The sequence below is a fragment of the Taurulus bubalis genome, assembly GCF_910589615.1.
Source record: "Taurulus bubalis genome assembly, chromosome: 16".
NCBI classification, from domain to species: Eukaryota; Metazoa; Chordata; class Actinopteri; order Perciformes; family Cottidae; genus Taurulus; species Taurulus bubalis.
The window spans coordinates 18,886,394-18,906,149 of NC_136604.1; the positions used below are offsets into that span (position 1 = coordinate 18,886,394).

At 43.9% G+C, this 19,756-nt stretch overlaps 1 protein-coding gene across 1 annotated transcript; it reads right to left on the reverse strand.

Moving 5' to 3' along the window:
* Positions 1–277: 277 nt before the first annotated feature.
* Positions 278–3,270, reverse strand: myclb (MYCL proto-oncogene, bHLH transcription factor b; the record flags this gene model as incomplete). Its single annotated transcript, XM_079232147.1, has 2 exons — positions 2,655–3,270; positions 278–1,086 (listed from the first exon to the last, which is right to left on the reverse strand). The coding sequence occupies exons 1-2, from the start codon at positions 3,253–3,255 to the stop codon at positions 278–280; spliced, it is 1,410 nt and encodes a 469-aa protein (XP_079088273.1). The 5' UTR covers positions 3,256–3,270.
* Between the last annotated feature and the right edge of the window lie 16,486 nt (positions 3,271–19,756).

Here is a 19,756-nt window from a genome sequence, read left to right on the forward strand (position 1 = left end):
GCCATGGACATATTAATCTGCCCGTGAGACGCCCCACAAGACCAGTCCCGAGCTCGCTGTCCTGTCCGGCTTGCGGCCTTTTCAATCACTCAGAAGCTAATGTGCAAACCACAAAAATAGAAAACAAAAAAACAAATCCACCCGCACTATTCCAACGTGACCAATTCAAAGTGAACATTAGTGTCTCTTCTCCTTCATGTAGTCCAGTCCAGTTATGTGAGAGTGTGTATGCGTGTGTGTGTGTGTGTGTGTGTGTGGCGACAGCCGACTCCGTCGCTCACGAGCGTTTGAGCAGCGCCAGCCTCTGCAGCAGCTGCAGCTGCCTGGATTTCAGCTGCTTCCTCTCCTGAGCCTTCTGCCTCTCGCTGACGTGCAGCTGCTGCAGGTACTCCGTGGCGCGCGTCAGGATCGCCACCTTGGGCGTCTTGGGGCAATCCGCCAGGCCCGGGATCTCGTCCCGCAGCGACAGGAACCGCGAGCGCAGGTCGTTCCTCCGCTTGCGCTCGAGGAAGTTGTGCGCCTTGCGCTTGTCCGTGTCCTCGCAGTCCGAGGACTGCGGGCTGGAGAAGTGGCAGAAGGAGTGGGTCTTCGAGGGAGAGCTTTGGGAATGCGGGGTCGAGGAGGAAGAGGAAGGGGAGGAGGACGAGGAGGACGACGAGGAGGGAGGAGAGGGAGGAGACGAAGGGGCCGAGGACGAGGTAGGAGAGCAGGCGCTGAGGTTGGGCGACTCCGACCGGATTCCGGCAGACTTCCTGCCGTCTAAGTTCAGAGGGGCGTGGCCGGGCCGGGGCTGGTGGTAGTGAGAGTTCTGGTGCGGCTGGGAGGACGCCTCCTGCCGGACCCTCTTCCGAGGCGGCTCGACCGGCGGAGGGAGCGTGTCGGGGGAGGGGGCGGCATAGTTGTGCTGCTGCTGGTGTATGGAGATGTGGAAACGCTTCATGCCGAGGTCCAGGGGGTCCGCCCGCACCGTGATGGTCACCGGTTTGCGAGTGTTGACCAGTCGGCGAGGTTTGCGTTGCTGCTGCTTGTGCTCCACCGTCACCACGTCGATCTCTTCTTCGTCCTCATCTTTGTCATCCTCATCATCTATAAGAGCAGGAGAGAAGCTGTTAAACTGTGTGTTTTTTTTTTTTTTAAACGAGGTAATGACTGCAGGTTGTCAGCTGAAGTTGGAAATATGAGTCACAATAAAGGAGCCACCTCCCAGGACACGCTCGCTCGGGCCGTCTGCCTCCTTAAACCAATTAAATGCTTCTGTAAAAACGAACCCACACATCCTCATAAAACCACACACACACACACACAGTGATGAGTCACAGAGTGAGGCCGAGAGGCAGAGACGGTGTTAAGAAGCCTTCAGGTGAAAAATCAACGCTTCTCATCAAAAAGAAGACGACTAGTATGCGATGCTGCGCACGTGTCAAGCCATTTAGCTGCTCTAGTTACAAGCGCAGAAACGAGGTATTAAATATGAGAAAAGGTCTCATCGACTTGACCCCTGGGAGATTTTAAATACTCTCGTAAACTGAAACACTTTTTAAGTAATTGCACCTCTTTGGCTCAGAAAGTAATAATCTATATGAATAACACAGTAAAGAGGGGATGGACAAAAGAGATTTGGAGGGAGGGGCATCTTCCTATTATGTGCCACAGCAATTATAAAACAGCAGATGTAATCCAATATTACAAGGAATTGATTCCCCTCAAGTGGCCCTATATTGGAGCTTAAAGCACACAAGTATCTCCGGTGATTGCCCATGCTCCTCTTCTTTGAGCGCGCATTATCCCCCGAAACCGTGTACAATACTGCCTCACACTCGCCTCAATGAATTCTGCACGCCTAGCCGACCTCCTAAACGGCTAATCCCGCTCTATTCACAGCCCCGGCTGGCTCGGACCAAATCCACCCACTGACACAATTGGCGCTGCAGCCTGTTGAGCGGAGGAATGCAGCAACAAGTTTCCCTTTGTGACATTCCACACACACACCATTATGCATGGGCCAGGATCACATGGCAGCCCGCAAGCCGGTCTCCATCAGACGGGTTCACAGAGTGGAAATGGGGGGGAAAAAAAAAAAAGTCAAAAGATCTGTAGACTTTGGCTAGACGCGATAACTTAACAGGTTGATTCTCCTACCCCTTCCATGTTACATAAAGTTCCAATAATAAAAGGAATACTCTCACTGAATGTGTGTCAAATGTGAGCCGGGAAAGTGCAGGAGAGGATATTGTCATCATAAGTCAGACTGGAGAGGAACAGGGAGAGGTAGCAGCTGCTCTGCTGGAGCCCAGCCAAGCAGCAGATGTTTCAATGGGCGTGTCACTGGAAGCATGTGTTGCATGCACCAAGGTAACGCAATGCAGTCATCATGTGCCATGCCAATCCTCAGCGCTAGATAATGGCCAATCAAAGCGAGGTATTTATGAGAGAGAAAGACACATGACGAGTAACCCTCACTAAATATAATTTAGAAACAACAAAGTAGGCAAATTACACCATGAGAAAGTTAAAAAATATAAAAAAGGTGCGATTGTGGTTACTCAACTACCACAAACCTCACAGGCAAACTAGAAGTCAAATAAGCGTCCATCAAAGTGACACGTTCCTTTGAATAAAAAAGTACCATGCTGCATATTCAGACTGCTACTGACCTGATGAGTCGGTGTGAGACTCTGAACCAGAGGACACTTGCTTCTTGCAGCCACCGGTTAGCGGGAAAGTGAGCACCGCAGCCGGGTCCACGCAGTCCGCCGCCAGTCCGCCGGCGGCGGCTGACGCGTCAGCGGCGGCGGGAGCGCACTGCGTCCTCCCCGGGGAAGTGACTGCAGACGCGGCGGCCGCTTTGGCAGCGGCCGGGGTCGTCCCGGGACACGGAGCGCAGCGCTCCCCGACGACTCTCTCCAGCTGCTGTCCGGCGGAGAAGCCGCTCCACATGCAGTCCTGGATGATGATCGAGCTCAGGTTCCCGAAGGAGTCATTGGCCGCGGTCAGCTTGCAGGGCAGGTCCTGCTGCTGTTCGTCCTCCTGCCCCAAGAACTGAGAGACCCACTCCAGCTTGTCCCCCAGAGACGGGCACAGCAGTCCGACCCGGCCCGGCCCTTCCACCGCCCGGATAGGGGACATGGGCGGGGTCGGCACCAGCTCGAATTTCTTCCATATGTCCTCGCTGGGCGCCGTGGACTTGAAGAAATCCTCGTCCGGGTCGTGGTGGTCGTCGTAGAAGTAATGTTGGTAGTGGTCAAGGTGGTCCATGTCCCAGTTGTCATACCGAGGCGCGGCGTTGCTAATGCCCGGCATGGGGGCTGCAGGCAGGGAGGCGGATCACTCCCTGTTCCCACTGTCTGCAGAGAGATGGAGCCAAGAGTTGTGTCAGAATTTAACCTCTCTCTCATATATATATATATATATATATATATATATATATATATATATATATATATATATATATATATATATATATATATATATATACTCACATTTCTGTCCGTAGACACGTTGCCCTCTGAAGGGACTGGGGCCATGCATACTGCAGCATACTGGTTAAATAATACAGCTGAATATTGTCCCGCCCTAAAGAGAAACATCCCCTGAGGTGTAACAGTTAAACTAAGTATTTACCTGGAGCCAATCAGCGCACGGTGTGCCAATTAGGACTACAACAGAGTCCTAATAAGGTCACTGCGAACCCGACACGTATATTTCAGGAATAAAAAAATAAAAAATCCTATGCTAAAATATCGCAAAATTAAGCAACTCAGTGTTGCTGCTGAGAAGTTTTAGTTTCGCAACAGTGTTTCGTTGCATAACGCTGCTTTAGTAGTATACTGTGACAGAGAGGAGGGGAGGGGGGGGGGCCTCGGGGGTCTGTTTTCTGCTGACTGCTCAGCAGAAAATAGACTGATTCAATTAAATTAGATATAAATGCATTAATTGGATAGACAGGTACACGTCCTGCCTGCCAATGATCCTGCTCCGACAGCAGGAGTATATATGCAAAGTAGTTTACTTCGCTCCTCCTCGGTTCAACTCCCTCCTCAAGCCCAAACAATTCAGCTGCGACCGAGAGAAAAAAGAAGAAGCGCTCATCAGTTTAATTACGCAGCAGGCGCGTTGGAAAGCGGCGAACCCCCCACCCAAAAAAACTTCATTTAACCTCCATGTGTTGTTACACATCCTTCCTTGGGATAAGTTGCGCTGGAATAAAGCGAGTTGTTACCTGGTGTTGAGCGTGAAAACCCCGTCTGCGTCCTCATAGATCCGCCGTGCGCAATATCAGTGTCCAAAAAAAAAAAAAAAAAAAAGGCAGCGGCCACAATGAATCCTTACGTGCGTTCTGCCTCAAACGTGAGCTGTTCCGCTCGGGTGTCTTCTTCCGGTTGTAAACGGTTAATGGTAGTGGGGGTGGGGTGGGGGGTTTAAACGAGTCCGTGTTGGTCGCAGTCCCGCCGCGCAGAGGGGCTGGATGTGCTTTCGGCTTGTGGTCACTTTCTTTGCCGACTACTGCACTAAATGGTCCGGGGGAAGGAGAGGTTGGCTGTTATGCATAAAGGGGCGTGTCGTAGTAGCAGAGCCACGCCTCCCTTTTAAAGGCGCAGCACACACAAAAGAAAACCTGGTGCTCTGCAGAGAGGATTTTATGACACTGGTTTGATAAGATTGCACAGATTTTGTTGTTGTTATTGCAATGATTGACCCATACAAACATAATAACATGTGTGTTGAAATGCATGGAAATGCACACACACACACACACACACACACACACCTTGGTATAATCAGCACGCTTCCGTTAAAAAAGAAAGGAGGGCATCTTCTGCAGCAAGGAGAGATAAGTGTGTGTGTGTGTGTGTGTGTGTGTGTGTGTGTGTGTGTGTGTGTGTGTGTGTGTGTGTGTGTGTATGTGTGTGTGTGTGTGTGCATCTGTCACAGTGATTTCATGCGGGCATATGGCTGCAGTATCCGATGTCGCCCATGCATCTCACAGTCTCTGTAATCAATATCAAGCTTATGATGTTGAGCCCCCTCCCCTCCCTTAGAGAGTCATTATGGAAGCAACCCTCTGTGTCTGCCACGACATGTGTGTCACCTGAAACAGCTGCACACACACACACACACACACACACACACACACACGCACACCAACAACAGCTGACTCTTGTTTTTCTTGCCACATGAAACCCTCTCAGTCTTGCCCTTTTGTGTGTGAAAACTGTGCCGCACTAAACTTTGGCTCACTCGCTCTTGAGGATGCTGATTGAGAAACATCCTTCCTACAACTGCTCCTTTAAACTTCTCCCCCTCCGGCTCGACGGCTCGAAGCAGACAGTGTGAAATCCTTGTCTGTCGCACCTCGTCTTTCCGTCAAAACTCAGACGCCTCCTTTTTCCTTCAAACCCATCTTCTGTCACTCATCCTCTATTCTTCGCTCCTCAGTTTTTGCCTACTTCTCCTCCCCCACTCGCTCAGCCCTCCTTTTGCGCTTTTATCCTCAGTGACCTCTAATCAAAAAGATCTTGACCCGACATGAAACAGGGAGACCTCAGAGGGCTGCATCCCAGGAGAGATCCTACAAAGATACAGAAGTAACCGACAGACACTTTCCCCAACTGTATCACTTTCTCTCTCTCATAGCTCCTTCTGCTCCTGATCCCTCTTCCTCTCTGCACTTTCATCTCCTCGCTCTAAGTCTTGTGCCTTTTTACATACTTTGAAATGCCTAATCTGCCTCCCCGCTTTGAATTAATCATCAAAAGTGAATGCAAGGACCGGCTCCTTCAAAAGAAGAGAAAAGAAATGTCTTTTTAGATCAAATACGTAGATCAAGTGAGTTCAGCCCTCATAAGAAGCCCCCCCTCCTCCATTAAAACATTTATATGTGCAAAAAAATCACACACATTTCATATGTAAATGTCAATATATGATTCTGGAACATGTTCTCTCCATGCACATCCTCACATGATGTGTGTGGCTTATTTACAGTAATTCCTCTATGGATTAGGGGTAGGGATGGGAATCGTTTGGGTTTTTTTCCGATACCGGTGCTAAACCGATACTTTTAAAACGATACCGGTGCCTAAACGGTGCCTGAACCGATACTTTTTTATTGCCAAGGCAATTTTTTATTGAACAATATTATTAACTGTTTAATGTATACTATATATATAAATAAATAAGTACATACAAAACACGCTTCAAACTACAGCTTCAAACCTTTTAACTTCAAACTGTAAAAATATATATTTAAAAAAAGAACAGACACAAGCATCAGGTGGCCTGATGGGACCGTGTGCAACAGAACTCAGACACTGTTGGATCCTAAAACTGCTGCTTTACTGGACTACACGTCATCATCCAGTAATACTAAGACTGAAGTTCTGCCACTGTCTGTGTTTAAGTGGAAGTCGTTGAAAACCTGAACAAGAGCAGTTTCAGTCCTGTGGTGCTGACGAAAGCCGGACTGGAAGACATCAAAACAGTTATTTTCGGCCAAGAAGTTGTTCAGCTGTTAAAAAACCACCTTTTCCATTATTTTACTTAAAAATGGGAGGTTTGATATTGGTCTATAGTTTTTCAATATTTCGGGGTCTAAACTAGGTCTAAACAGGTGGATTGGAGCGTAGACGATACCGACACCGGAGGGTTTGTTAGCCTGTCCACGGTAGCAAATAAGGCGCGTGCATTGTTTTTGTTTTTGGTTATGATGTCAGAGAAGAAGGCCTGTCTTGCATTTCTAAGTTCCAAATTATAATTGTGAAGTCTCTCTTTATAGATACCACAGTGAACCTGGAGATTAGTTTTTCGCCACCTGCGTTCAGCTTTCCGACACTCTCTTTTCTCTATTCTGACCAGTGTGGCATTTCTCCAAGGGGATCTTCTTTTCTTACCCGAGACAACCTTCACCTTAGTGGGTGCAATGGCGTCAATAACATTTTTAACTTTAGAATTGAAGCCATCCACAAGCTCATTGACTGAGCTGCAAGAGAGGGCTGATGTTCTGGTGTTGTACTTCTGAATAAATAGTTCACTGGTGTTTTCAGTGATGTAATGCTTTGTCACAACCTTGGTTTGGACATTTGTGTGTAGAGAGATTGCTCTCTCAAAGAAAACACAGGAATGATCAGAGAGTGCAACATCAGTCACAGCAACCTTGGAAATGTCCAGACCTTTGGTGATGATTAGGTCTAGAGTGTGCCCCTTGTTGTGGGTGGGACCTGTTACATGCTGAGTCAGGTCATAGTTATCAAGGACACCACAGAGCTCTATAGACCCTCTGTCCTGGGGATTATCAACATGGATATTAAAATCACCAACAATGACAACACAATCAAAATCAATACAAAATCAAGCAGAACAAACAAAACAAAATTAAAAGATAAATGATATCAAAACCTAAAGGAATTGCAAGCAACAAAGACAGCAATTATTTGTTGATTATGGTTGTTTTAAGAATCTTATCTCATAGTGTTATAAAGGGCTGGGCATTGTTTTAACATTTGATTTTGAAGTCTTTAAACTTTTTGGTCCGAACACTTATTCTCAGCAACCAACAGTTCCTTTAACAGACAGCAGCGATGATAAAACCTCACGTCATGATTTGTTTTTCAACATATTTCATTCCCAGGCATCTTTGGGGGAAATCCAAGGTTCAGCAGTTTGTCAGTGAAAAGTTATTATAACTCTGACATACAAGAGTTACTGTTTTCCTTCCACACTTCCCTGCTGATTTGTATTCATTTTTTAGACCACACTGTGTATAGAAGTGTGTTTCATTAAGACGGTCCCTATCATTACATTATTAGATTAAATGAAGCTGTAATGATCCCCAAGAGGACGTCGCTGCAAAGCGCAGTTCACGATGACTGACTTTATCATTCAGAATATTGCAGATGATAATAAATCACAGTCATTATTCAAAGTGAGAGAAAAGTAGTGGAGCGAAGACGGCGGGCTCACTTGAATAAACACGTGTGTGTGTGTGTGTGTGTGTGTGTGTGTGTGTGTGTGTGTGTGTGTGTGTGTGTGTGTGTTTTGATCAGATATTCACATTGATTTACAGCAGCTGTTCGCGCTCACCATGTCATACAGATTGAGAAAGAACAGCAGCATATACACACATGTACATATACATGTGCAGAGGCTTGCTTTGTTCACTGTCACCTTAGTAAATACATCATTTAAAAACCTCTCCAGGAACATCAGTGTGTGTAAAGAGATGATTTATTGCACTGAAGACGGGAAGGAAGGAGAGAGGATTGATGGGAGGGATCGACAAGTGACCGACCCTCCTCCCGACCCTCTTCCCGGGTCGCTCCTCCGACCGCTCCGGCTCCGCCCGACTCTGACCTTCCAGACTGATCAATGAACACCTACAGTCTGGGACCCGCCCATCCGTGTGTGTGTGTGTGTGTGTGTTGTCTGAGCCGCCACAGGTTCAATTCATGTAATCTGGGAGATTGGCGAGGAAAAGTGACAGCTGCTACCCACTGGACGGTGTTGACCTCCTGCTGACACACACACACACACACACACACACACACACACGGGAAGGGAGAGGATTGTCTTTCAGTCCAGATGCTCATTACGTGGAGCTATTGCACACACACACACACACACACACACACACACACACACACACACACACACACACACACACACACACACACACACACACACACACACACAGCCTCTCTGTCTAACCCTCCACCTCGTCCCGTAATTGTTTTTCAGCTGTTCTCCGACAGTGAACAGGAACTGTTCAGTCACTTTTTGAAACCACGGTTCTTGTATCAGCATCTTTCGGAAGAGGACACCTAAACCTCTGGAGGAAAGCAAAAACTCCCAAGCTTCTTCTCTCAGGTTGGACTCCGATGTATTTCAGCTGCTTGGTTTTTGAAGGTTTTTACAATCAAATGAACACGCCGACCGTCTCACTTTAAAGTTACTGTGAGGAGCTTCTAACTGGTGATGAAACAGTCTCAATGCAACACTGATGCCTCTCTGACCTTCACAAGTAAACAAGACTATCAGCTTGAAGATTAGATACTTCTTTATAGTCATTCTTAATGCCCGTCTTTGGTGACACCGGGTAGAATTTCACATGAAATCCGATAGATTGGTGCAGGTTCACCAGAAACTCCTTCAGCTCAGACTCCAGCGGGGCTTCCAGCAGACGGACCCAGATCTGGCTGCAGTTGGAAGATTTGGGCGGCAGGAAAAGAGCAGCGTCTCATCCTCCGGCCAGGAGCCTCGCCTCGCCGGGAGACGTCACCGAAACCACGCTGCTGGTGATCCAGACCACATGGCTGGGCCCGCTGCAGTGAAGGGAGGCCGCGGGGGAACCAGGACGAAGAGAAGCGGACTGCTGAAGAAAAAACGAGTCGTTTTTTAAAGGGACTCTGGGGGCTTGGGAACACTACCACCTTCATCCTCAGGGACCGCCACAATCACCACAAAATGGAAGCTCCTTGCAGTAGCTTTAACCATCCGACGGCAATGCCCAGCCGTAAACATCTCAGGGGGTGTCATCTCGACGCGACCTCCCTCCCGGTCTGCAGCCTAGCTGCTTCTACGTCTCTGTGGTTCTGTGCACGACCACATCTGTGCAAAATAAACAACACCTACGTGTAATCAAATGAGAAATAGATTTTTTTTTTAACCAAGCAGCAACACGGCTAATGATTAGCAGTTATAGAAAAGACATCAGAGTGGCAGGAAATCCATTCAGCCTGTCGCGGATACTACTGATAGCTGAATACCGAGAGGGAGCATTCCTCGTGGCCTTTCAGATGTGAACACACCATGCCTGTTATGTTTAGACAGGCAAATCAACTCTCTACCTGTGTGTGTGTGTGCGTGCGCAGGTCTACCCAAATTACACACACACCAACAGCAGTGATTGACAAGCTGATGTTACTCAGTTGCTTCCCTTCTTTCTTCAGTGACTTTTATTGCATTCTGGGTAGAAATCAATTCGGGAGGAACAGGCTGTCAGCACAGACTGTACCCTGGAGAGAGAGAGAGAGAGAGAGAGAGAGAGAGAGAGGTACAGAGCGAGGGTGGGAGTGTGAGAAACAGAGGGGGATATGTGTGTGTCAAAAAGCAAGGGAAGAACAAGTGTCTGCGGGAGAAGGAGAGAAGAGGAGGGGGAAATGGAGGGGAAGATGCTGTGCCAAATAATGAATAAGAAAGAGGGAGGGTGTGAAGAATGTTGAGACAACCGAGGAAGGGAGGGAGAAGGCATTGTTTAGGGAAGGGGGGGGGGGGGGAAGAGGGCGAGAGACAGAAGGGCGAGAGACAAAAGAAACAGCATGATGGAGATGGAGGGAGGTGAAGAGATAGCAGCTCACAGGAACAGACTTGAAGAAAACAGTGCAATTACATAACTGATATTTGGCAGGGCAGCGTTATTGAGCATTCTTGAAGCATTGCACACTCTGACACACACACATACACACACTGACAGATATACACACAAAACCGCTCTCCCTCACACACACACTCAGTCAGATAATCCCACATATATGCATACAAACCGTCGTAAAAAAATACAAGCAAATAGTCTGCTAACATTTTGTCTGATGAACCCGCCTGTAATTTGCATTTTGGGTTACATAACGTAAATGCAAATAGTCTGGTAAGTGATCCGTGTGTGTGTGTGTGTGTGTGTGTGTGTGTGTGTGTCATAAGCAACTGAGCTGATGGTTTTGAATGCGTCCCCAGAGAGAACGATGCTCTTCTGCTCCATTCCAGCAGGCAGAAGAGGACCAGGTAGGACATTTATTGGTCAAAGTCCTCTTTTTTACTCATTACCTCATTTTCTGAAAATGTCATGTTCAACTTGGAGAAGAGGGTTTTTTTTCCCCTTCTGGTCATCGGGACTTCAGGCCTCCAGCTGGTCACGGTCAAAAGCATTCGATTGAAATGGACCGTCTCCGTCTGCTAATTATACGGGGAAGAAAAAGCATTTTCAAGCTGCGCAAACTCGTGTTTTGACCAACTGGGAGCAGTAAAAACAGGCCGTAAACACAACATTGACACATTGTCCCCTCGTAAAGTTGCTACGGATTGATTGATTGTTTGAGTGCCCTGGACCATGTGGCGCCGTTTTAAGACGCCGGTGACACTTTCCTGCCATTACAGCTTTAAAAGACTCGCCGAGTCTTGCCGAAAATATGTAGGAATTTGCATACTCGACATTTGACCCACGAATAAAAAAATCAAACCAGGGCTTCTTGAACGAAGCGAAAGGCCACCTGTCTACTTTTAACCGTACGACAAGTGTGCAGCCGACCTTAAACCCTGAGTATCGTGACGCGTAATCACAAATGACGCACTTCACACTCATCAGTGTTCTCTGGGTCACACGGTCGGATGGAGCTCCTGACAGTCAAGAGGAAAGAGCCGCCTCTTGTTAACCTTAACCCTCATTCGTAAAGCTCTAAACTTAACCTCAGGTGACCCTCGTGAACGCGCTAATGCTGCAGAGCGCTGCAAGACGCCCTCGGTCCAGCATTCCTCCTCGGAGATTTCTAGGCGAGACGCTACATGCAGAAACATTGCTTTTCATGCTCTGGTCCATTTTTTAGAGCTTTTGAGCTATTTCGCTTCCATAACTTGTCGTTTTTCAGACTAGTGGAAAGAAAACGTTGAATATTCAATCAGGTGTTTATTCTGTGTCTGTAGATTTCTCCTAAATTCACCAAAAGTTAGCATTAGATAATCCCTCATTTGCATATTTAAACACAATATTTGTTGTTAATGTACGTCCTCAGCTATTAGTTTCCCATATTCGACCAAAATGTCGTTTTACAAAACAATCCTTTAAAAGCTGTTTTTCTCTCCAGTTTCATTCATCTCTATATTCTGAAGGTTTTCAGAGAGGTTTGTTAAGATATCATTTGCAGCCAAACATATTCGTCTTAATGTAAGTAATCAACTGGGAAGTTTCATGATGATAAAAGAAAAATTAACTTGCAACTGTTTTTCATTTCTTCTTTTTGAGCAGTTGTATTGTTTCTGTTTTGCTGATTGCCGTTCTCGGGAATGTTCTCAGGTCTCTTTTAATCTCGATGAGACCGCCTGATTGAATAAAGAATTCATGAAAAAAGAAATTGCACATTTACACATCATGGTAAAGTGCTACAGGTGATATTTATACCCACCACTACATCCATCATAACTGATGCATAAACACAGTATGTCTGTGGTCCATGAGCAGCTTTTGGTACGTTGCCTGAATCCAGAACCCTCTGTTGTTCCCCGTGCAGCAGACCAGAACCTCCTGTTCAGCAGTGAGATGTCTAGCGGCGAGAACCAACGCTCTGACTCCCGGCCGCTTGACTAGCTTGGAGAGAAAACTGGCACTTGAGCTGAAAATGCCTTTAGACTATTTCGTTCGCACTTTTTCTTTTCTTCTTTTTATTTCAGTAGCGCATTCAAATCCTTCAAGTGTTTCGCACATAATACTCACAACAGGGCAAATGTGGTTGTCAAGGCAGCGAAATATAAAAGTGTTGCTAATTAACACAAGAATTTACAGCTAGATAAGAAAAATATGTAGCCACATTCTTGAATTTGCTCTCTGCCTCGTGACGAGAACAGAAGACTTTACTTGGCTTTTGAACACAAGGAAGATGCAACCTTGACGAGCTGATACAGAACGGTCTGTGCGTGTGTGTGTGTGTGTGTGTGTGTGTGTGTGTATGTGTGTGTGTGTGTGTGTGTGTGCCAACAACATCTTGCACCAAGAGGAGACCCTCTAAAAATCAAACGAGCGCCATAAAATGCCGCAGTTGAAGTCGGTGTCTCCACTGATGCGCATGACGGACCCGAAATTGAGCAGGTGAACACATTTAAAGTATGGAAGCCCATTTCTGTGAGTAAAAGAAAGAATTATGAGATTACAAAATTAGAATGATGAGATAGAAAGTCATAATTGTTTCTTTTACTCACGGAAAGTCGAAATGATGAGATAGAAAGTCGAAATTATGAGATAGAAAATCGAGATTATGAGATTGAAAGTCGAAATAATAAAATAAAATACTTTTTTTTCTTCCTGTTATCTGGTGAAAAAAAAATGCCAACACATGCGCATATACCATCACATAATTTCGATTTACCATCTCATAATTTCGACTTTCTGTCAAATCCTTTTGACTTTCTATCTCATAATCATGACTCTTAATCTCATAATTTTTTTCTTTTACTCGCGGAAAGTCGAAATGATGAGATAGAAAGTCAAAATTATGCGACAGAAAGTCGAAATTATGAGACAGAAAGTCGAAATTATGAGATAGAAAGTCATAATTATGAGATAGAAAGTAGAAATTAAGAGATATGAAAGTAGAAATTATGAGATTGAAAGTTAAAATAATATACTTTTTTTTTCTTCCTGTTATCTGGTGGGGGAAAACACAGCACATGCACACATCATTTTGACTTTCTGTCAAATCATTTTGACTTTCTATCTCATAATCATTTTTTTTCTCATAATTTTTGTTCTTTTACTCGTGGAAATGGGCTTCCATACAATAGTCAATATTCTCCTGTGCATAAATGGGGGTCAACCAGCTCTGTGTAGCGTATTAGCATCTCCAAGCACCTTGTTTGCAGCCCAGAGCTTCCCTGTTTAGATTTTTCTCATTGCTTTAGTTGCTTTTTCAGTTGCAGCAGGCATCTTTATGCAGAGAAAAAGCTCCGATGAAGCCATTGTTTGCATGCATACCTGCTCAGCACCACAACAACAGACAGACAACGTTAGCCGCTATAGCCGGGGAGCACAGAGGAGCATTTAGACGCCACAGAGCCAGATATTTCCCTCAGGAGTATACAAAGTGAATAATGTTCCTCTGTGTCTGCTGGATGTGTAAATACGCAGCTGTTAGCTAATGCGCTTACAGTTTAACTTAACTCAATGTTGTTTGACCGCTTTCGGCATTTCCCCAAAGTGGCCCACTTAACGCTGCTGTTTTGGGGGGAAGAGCCAAAGCAACACAGGAGGAAAGTAATGCAAACTTCTTTGAGCCCATCGGACAGAACGTGCAGCAACTCTGCAGAAATAAGGGGAATTTTTTTTTGTTTGTTTTATGACAAGCTGTGTTTATTGTTTCATGTGTTTCAAATGATCAATGACAATTTATTTAGTCCTGTAATCCAAGTTTTCCAGTATAAAAGCACGAGTCATTGTGGGGACGGACGTAACTGATGTTTCTTTCATCCCTCAAGGTTATGTTAGTAAAAAGCAAATGAAATATGTTATTATCAACAATGTTGTCTGATTATGAATCTGAATGAACTGTTTTACTGTAAAATGTTCTTTACTTTTCATACTGTTGTTGTAAAAACCTTTGAAATGGAAAATTAAAAACTTAAATTGATTTTTTTTTTAAGATAAAGGACATAATATGTTTGCAGTCCCATATTATTAAGGATATTGTCAGACATGTTTAATTAAAACAAGAATAATATAAACAATTCAAGTTCAAACACGTTACTTTTGACCCACAATTTACTTTCATCTCCAATGAGCAACGTCCGTCAAAGTCGCTCCACAATTGAGCAAAATAGCAGCTGGTATTGTTTGTCTTCCTATGTGTAACGTTATTTTAAATTACGTTTACCTGAAAAGTGTAATTCTCCCCCTGCAGACGGTAAAGACACGATGCAATTCCCACATTTCTACACAACTAACAAATAGCAGTGTTAGAGCTAATTATGACTCATCTTTTCTAAGTCAATGTTCTACTTTCTCATTTGGGTAAATACATAAATATATATATTTTATTTTTGTGGTAAAGCTTAACCCTTGGGTGGGGGTGCTGAATGACACAGCGGCTGCTGAATACTGGACTGGTCTTGTAGCCTGGAGGCAAAAGAGGCAGGGATGTGTGGTAACCTACAGATGGGCGCCCAGACACAGATGGGCACACACACACACATACACACACACACACACACACACACACACACACACACACACACACACACAAAAGGCCGTTGCAAGAAGATCAAAAGAGTGTGGCTTTGGCTTGTCTGCAGTGAAGACTGATAGACGGCGGCATCTGTGTTGGTTGGAGAAAGGAGGAAGATGATGAGAGAGGAAGAGGAGCTCTGCTCTGCAAATTGTAATAAGTTGACTTCATATTATATATTATAGTCAGGAAATCAATTGCCTCAAAATGCAAAGCTGTGGAAACAAAGAGAGGACAGTTATTGAGGGAGAACCGAAAGAGTTTATCTGATCTGTACGAGAAGTAAAACTCATTTGCTTTTTAGTTTTGGTGCTATTTTCAGACAGATTGTCAAACCTGTGACTTTGTACTGAAAATGTTCCTCGTGCTGCCAAATCATTATGTAAATAATAGAAATGAAAATGTTTTCTTGTTGGATTGCAGATTATTTGTTCACTGTGATGAACAACAAACACGGTTGTTAGTCGTTTTTAACAAAATCGTAAATCTGCAGTTGGTCATTTTCTTTATAAAAAAAGACACATTGGTAGCACTTTATAATAACTACACGCTATTTAGCATTAGTTAAGCATAAGTAAACACTTAATTCATCATTTATAAAGCATTGCTAAACATGAACACTCATTAATAACTCATTAATACGTCCTTAATACTTCATTTACAAATGGAGAATCCATCATTTATAAAGTATGAAAACCCAATCATGAAATGCACAATAGTCAAGCTTATTAATCAAGAATAAAACATTTATATAATGAGTTACCAATGAGTGTTCTTGTTGGAACAATCCTTCATAAATGATGAATTAAGTGTTTACTCGTGCTTAACTAATGCTAAATAGCGTGTAGTTATTATAAAGTGCTACCGATACATTTCTATCATGTTTGCTCAAACTGTCACTTTATCCTGATAATAGTACAAGAAGAGAGAGATATAACAGAGACAGATATACAAATATCTGTTTTTCCCATTAACACCACATTCACTGAACACAAAACAATATCTAGCTTTCCTATAAAGTTGGAACGGGCGGATTAGTTTAGCAGAACTGCTCATGTGGCTTGACTGAACTTGAATTTTCCCGTTATTTGTTATTTAAATGAAGCAATAACCCCGTCATTGCAGAGTGGAAGGGGAAGACCGCATTGGTTTTCATTCTCCGTCGGCTGTCGTTGGAAACGTACACACACACACACACACACACACACACACACACACACACACACACACACACGGATAAGTGGAGATGAAAGGAACCGGGAGAGAACACCTCTCCTCATAATTATTCCTAATTAAGATTAATTGCCTTTTGAAGAGCGAGGGTAATTCCTATTGGCCCTGTGGGTGTGATTTCCCACACAGGGATGACTCAAAACAAAACAAGGCTGTCGGCGCAGATCGCATCAGTTGTTGCATTGTCTCATCGTACAGTGGCGACGGTATTTCATAACACTGGAGAATCTTTTGTAGCCGATTTAACCTTTTGGGAAAAGGGTTTGTTCGGTGTTTAGAAAGTAAAAATAAATTAGTTCAAGAGCGGAAAAAGGAAATCAGTCATGTCTTAAACTCAGGGGGCGTCTCCTCTGGTTGCAAAAAGAAACCAGATTGTTTTAACTTGATGTATTAATAAACATTATGAACATGAGTTTATGTCTCAATCGCTAGTTTCAAGTCTTCATCAAGAGAGCATGATGTTCATTTAGTAAATGATGGTCCATTTAGAGTGAAACAGACCATAAAGGTATGCTTTTGGGCGGGGCTACAAGGTGATTGACAGGTCGCTATCACGGCTACTAACATGTATCTATTGTGTTTCCCTCCCCAGCTCCGCTATCCCACGTCTATACGGTCACCGCTGGCTCCAAAAAACAAGATGGCCGACAAAATCGAGAGCCGACAAAACGTCAGTCGACAAAATCAATTTAAGTGACTTCAGCGGTGGCTATTTCCACTTCACAGTCTACTCTCTTCTTCTTCTTCTTCTTCTTCTTCTTCTTCTTCTTCTTCTTCTTCTTCTTCTTCTTCTTCTTCTTCTTCTTCTTCTTCTTGTTGTTCTTCCTTCTTGTTGTTGTTCTTCCTTCTTGTTGTTGTTCTTCCTTCTTGTTGTTGTTCTTCCTTCTTCCTTCTTGTTCTTGTTCTTGTTCTTCCTTCTTGTTGTTGTTCTTCCTTCTTGTTCTTGTTCTTGTTCTTGTTCTTGTTCTTCCTTCTTGTTCTTCCTTCTTGTTCTTCCTTCTTGTTCTTGTTCTTGTTCTTGTTCTTGTTCTTCCTTCTTGTTCTTGTTCTTGTTCTTGTTCTTCCTTCTTGTTCTTGTTCTTGTTCTTGTTCTTGTTCTTGTTCTTGTTCTTGTTCTTCCTTCTTGTTCTTGTTCTTCCTTCTTGTTCTTGTTCTTGTTCTTGTTCTTGTTCTTGTTCTTGTTCTTGTTCTTGTTCTTGTTCTTCCTTCTTGTTCTTGTTCTTGTTCTTGTTCTTGTTCTTGTTCTTCCTTCTTGTTCTTGTTCTTGTTCTTGTTCTTGTTCTTGTTCTTGTTCTTCCTTCTTGTTCTTGTTCTTGTTCTTGTTCTTGTTCTTGTTCTTCCTTCTTGTTCTTGTTCTTGTTCTTGTTCTTGTTCTTGTTCTTGTTCTTCCTTCTTGTTCTTGTTCTTGTTCTTGTTCTTGTTCTTCCTTCTTGTTCTTGTTCTTGTTCTTGTTCTTGTTCTTGTTCTTGTTCTTCCTTCTTGTTCTTGTTCTTGTTCTTGTTCTTGTTCTTGTTCTTGTTCTTCCTTCTTGTTCTTGTTCTTGTTCTTGTTCTTGTTCTTCCTTCTTGTTCTTCCTTCTTGTTCTTGTTCTTGTTCTTGTTCTTGTTCTTGTTCTTCCTTCTTGTTCTTGTTCTTCCTTCTTGTTCTTCTTCTTGTTCTTGTTCTTGTTCTTGTTCTTGTTCTTGTTCTTGTTCTTGTTCTTGTTCTTGTTCTTGTTCTTGTTCTTGTTCTTCCTTCTTGTTCTTGTTCTTGTTCTTGTTCTTGTTCTTCCTTCTTGTTCTTGTTCTTGTTCTTGTTCTTGTTCTTGTTCTTGTTCTTCCTTCTTGTTCTTGTTCTTGTTCTTGTTCTTGTTCTTGTTCTTCCTTCTTGTTCTTGTTCTTGTTCTTGTTCTTGTTCTTGTTCTTGTTCTTGTTCTTCCTTCTTGTTCTTGTTCTTGTTCTTGTTCTTGTTCTTCCTTCTTGTTCTTGTTCTTGTTCTTGTTCTTGTTCTTGTTCTTGTTCTTCCTTCTTGTTCTTGTTCTTGTTCTTGTTCTTGTTCTTGTTCTTGTTCTTGTTCTTCCTTCTTGTTCTTGTTCTTGTTCTTGTTCTTGTTCTTCCTTCTTGTTCTTCCTTCTTGTTCTTGTTCTTGTTCTTGTTCTTGTTCTTGTTCTTGTTCTTCCTTCTTGTTCTTGTTCTTGTTCTTGTTCTTGTTCTTCCTTCTTGTTCTTGTTCTTGTTCTTGTTCTTGTTCTTCCTTCTTGTTCTTCCGTCTTCTTCTTCCTCCTTGTTGTTGTTCTTCTTCTTGTTCTTCTTCCTCCTTGTTGTTGTTGTTGTTCTTCTTGTTCTTGTTCTTCTTCTTGTTCTTCCTTCTTCTTGTTCTTGTTCTTGTTCTTCCGTCTTCTTCTTCCTTGTTGTTGTTCTTCTTCCTCCTTGTTGTTCTTGTTCTTGTTCTTGTTGTTCTTGTTGTTCTTGTTGTTCTTGTTCTTGTTCTTGTTCTTGTTCTTGTTCTTGTTCTTCTTCTTCTTCTTTTTCTTCTTCATTGGTGTCACAAACATTCTACACAGTTCAAGCTTGACTCGTCTGGTGTACTACTACTATTAGTCGGAGACGGAAAGCGCCGGACCTCCGATCACCTCCAGTCTGTTGCGTGGTGGAGCGAGAGGGAACATCCCATCGTTCCTCCCTGAGAGGAGAGAACACGTATCTCTGTGTCTCTCAGACTAGATAGCAGTCCTGTGGTGAAGCTCCCACGCTCATGTGCAGAGGGAGAGAACATTGTGCTGTCGAAGGAGCCATGTGCGTCTTGCAGACTCTCAACTGAAATGACTGACCGGGGAGGACCCAGAAGGATTGTGGGAGTTCCCTCATCATTGTCCAGCGTTTGCCGTAAGGTGTCTTCCAAATGGCACATTGTGAGCGTTCAGTGCGCACACACAATCCGCTGCAGAGGACCATATATTCATTGGGTGTGTTTGGGTCCTTCACCTCGCTACAAAGGCCTCGCTTCTCTCACAAACTCCTCCCCTCCCCCCACTACAACCACCAAAAAAACACCCAGCGATTGTCTCCCACCGTCCCTGCTGAGGAAGATACAATGGTTAACTCCGACAATAACTCCTGCAGCTCCTCCTCGAATGTAGCCACCGTGTGCGTCAGTGTGTGTGTGTGTGTGTGTGTGTGTGTGTGTGTTCTGTGGAGCATATGGCCTTCTGACATCGCAGGCTAGAAGGTCACAGTCTAAAGGAATTCAAGTCACTCTGGGAATTCTTCTGCCGCCGTTCTTCTTTAACAAACTTAGTTATAAAGCACTCATGCTTGAAAATGCAGGAACACACTCACACTCACACACTCACACACACACACACACACACACTTTATGAAATGGTACATATTTGCTAAAATGCATTTGATCCAGGTCTTTTATTAAATTAGATCCCTGAGCTATTTTGGGTTGATGCACCCTGTGAATCTGATAATCGTCCTCTTAGCTTAATTGCATGCTTTATATAGAATATCTGTACATTCGCTTGAACAGTGTGGAGCTGAAATATTGTATCCTAGGACATTTATTTGT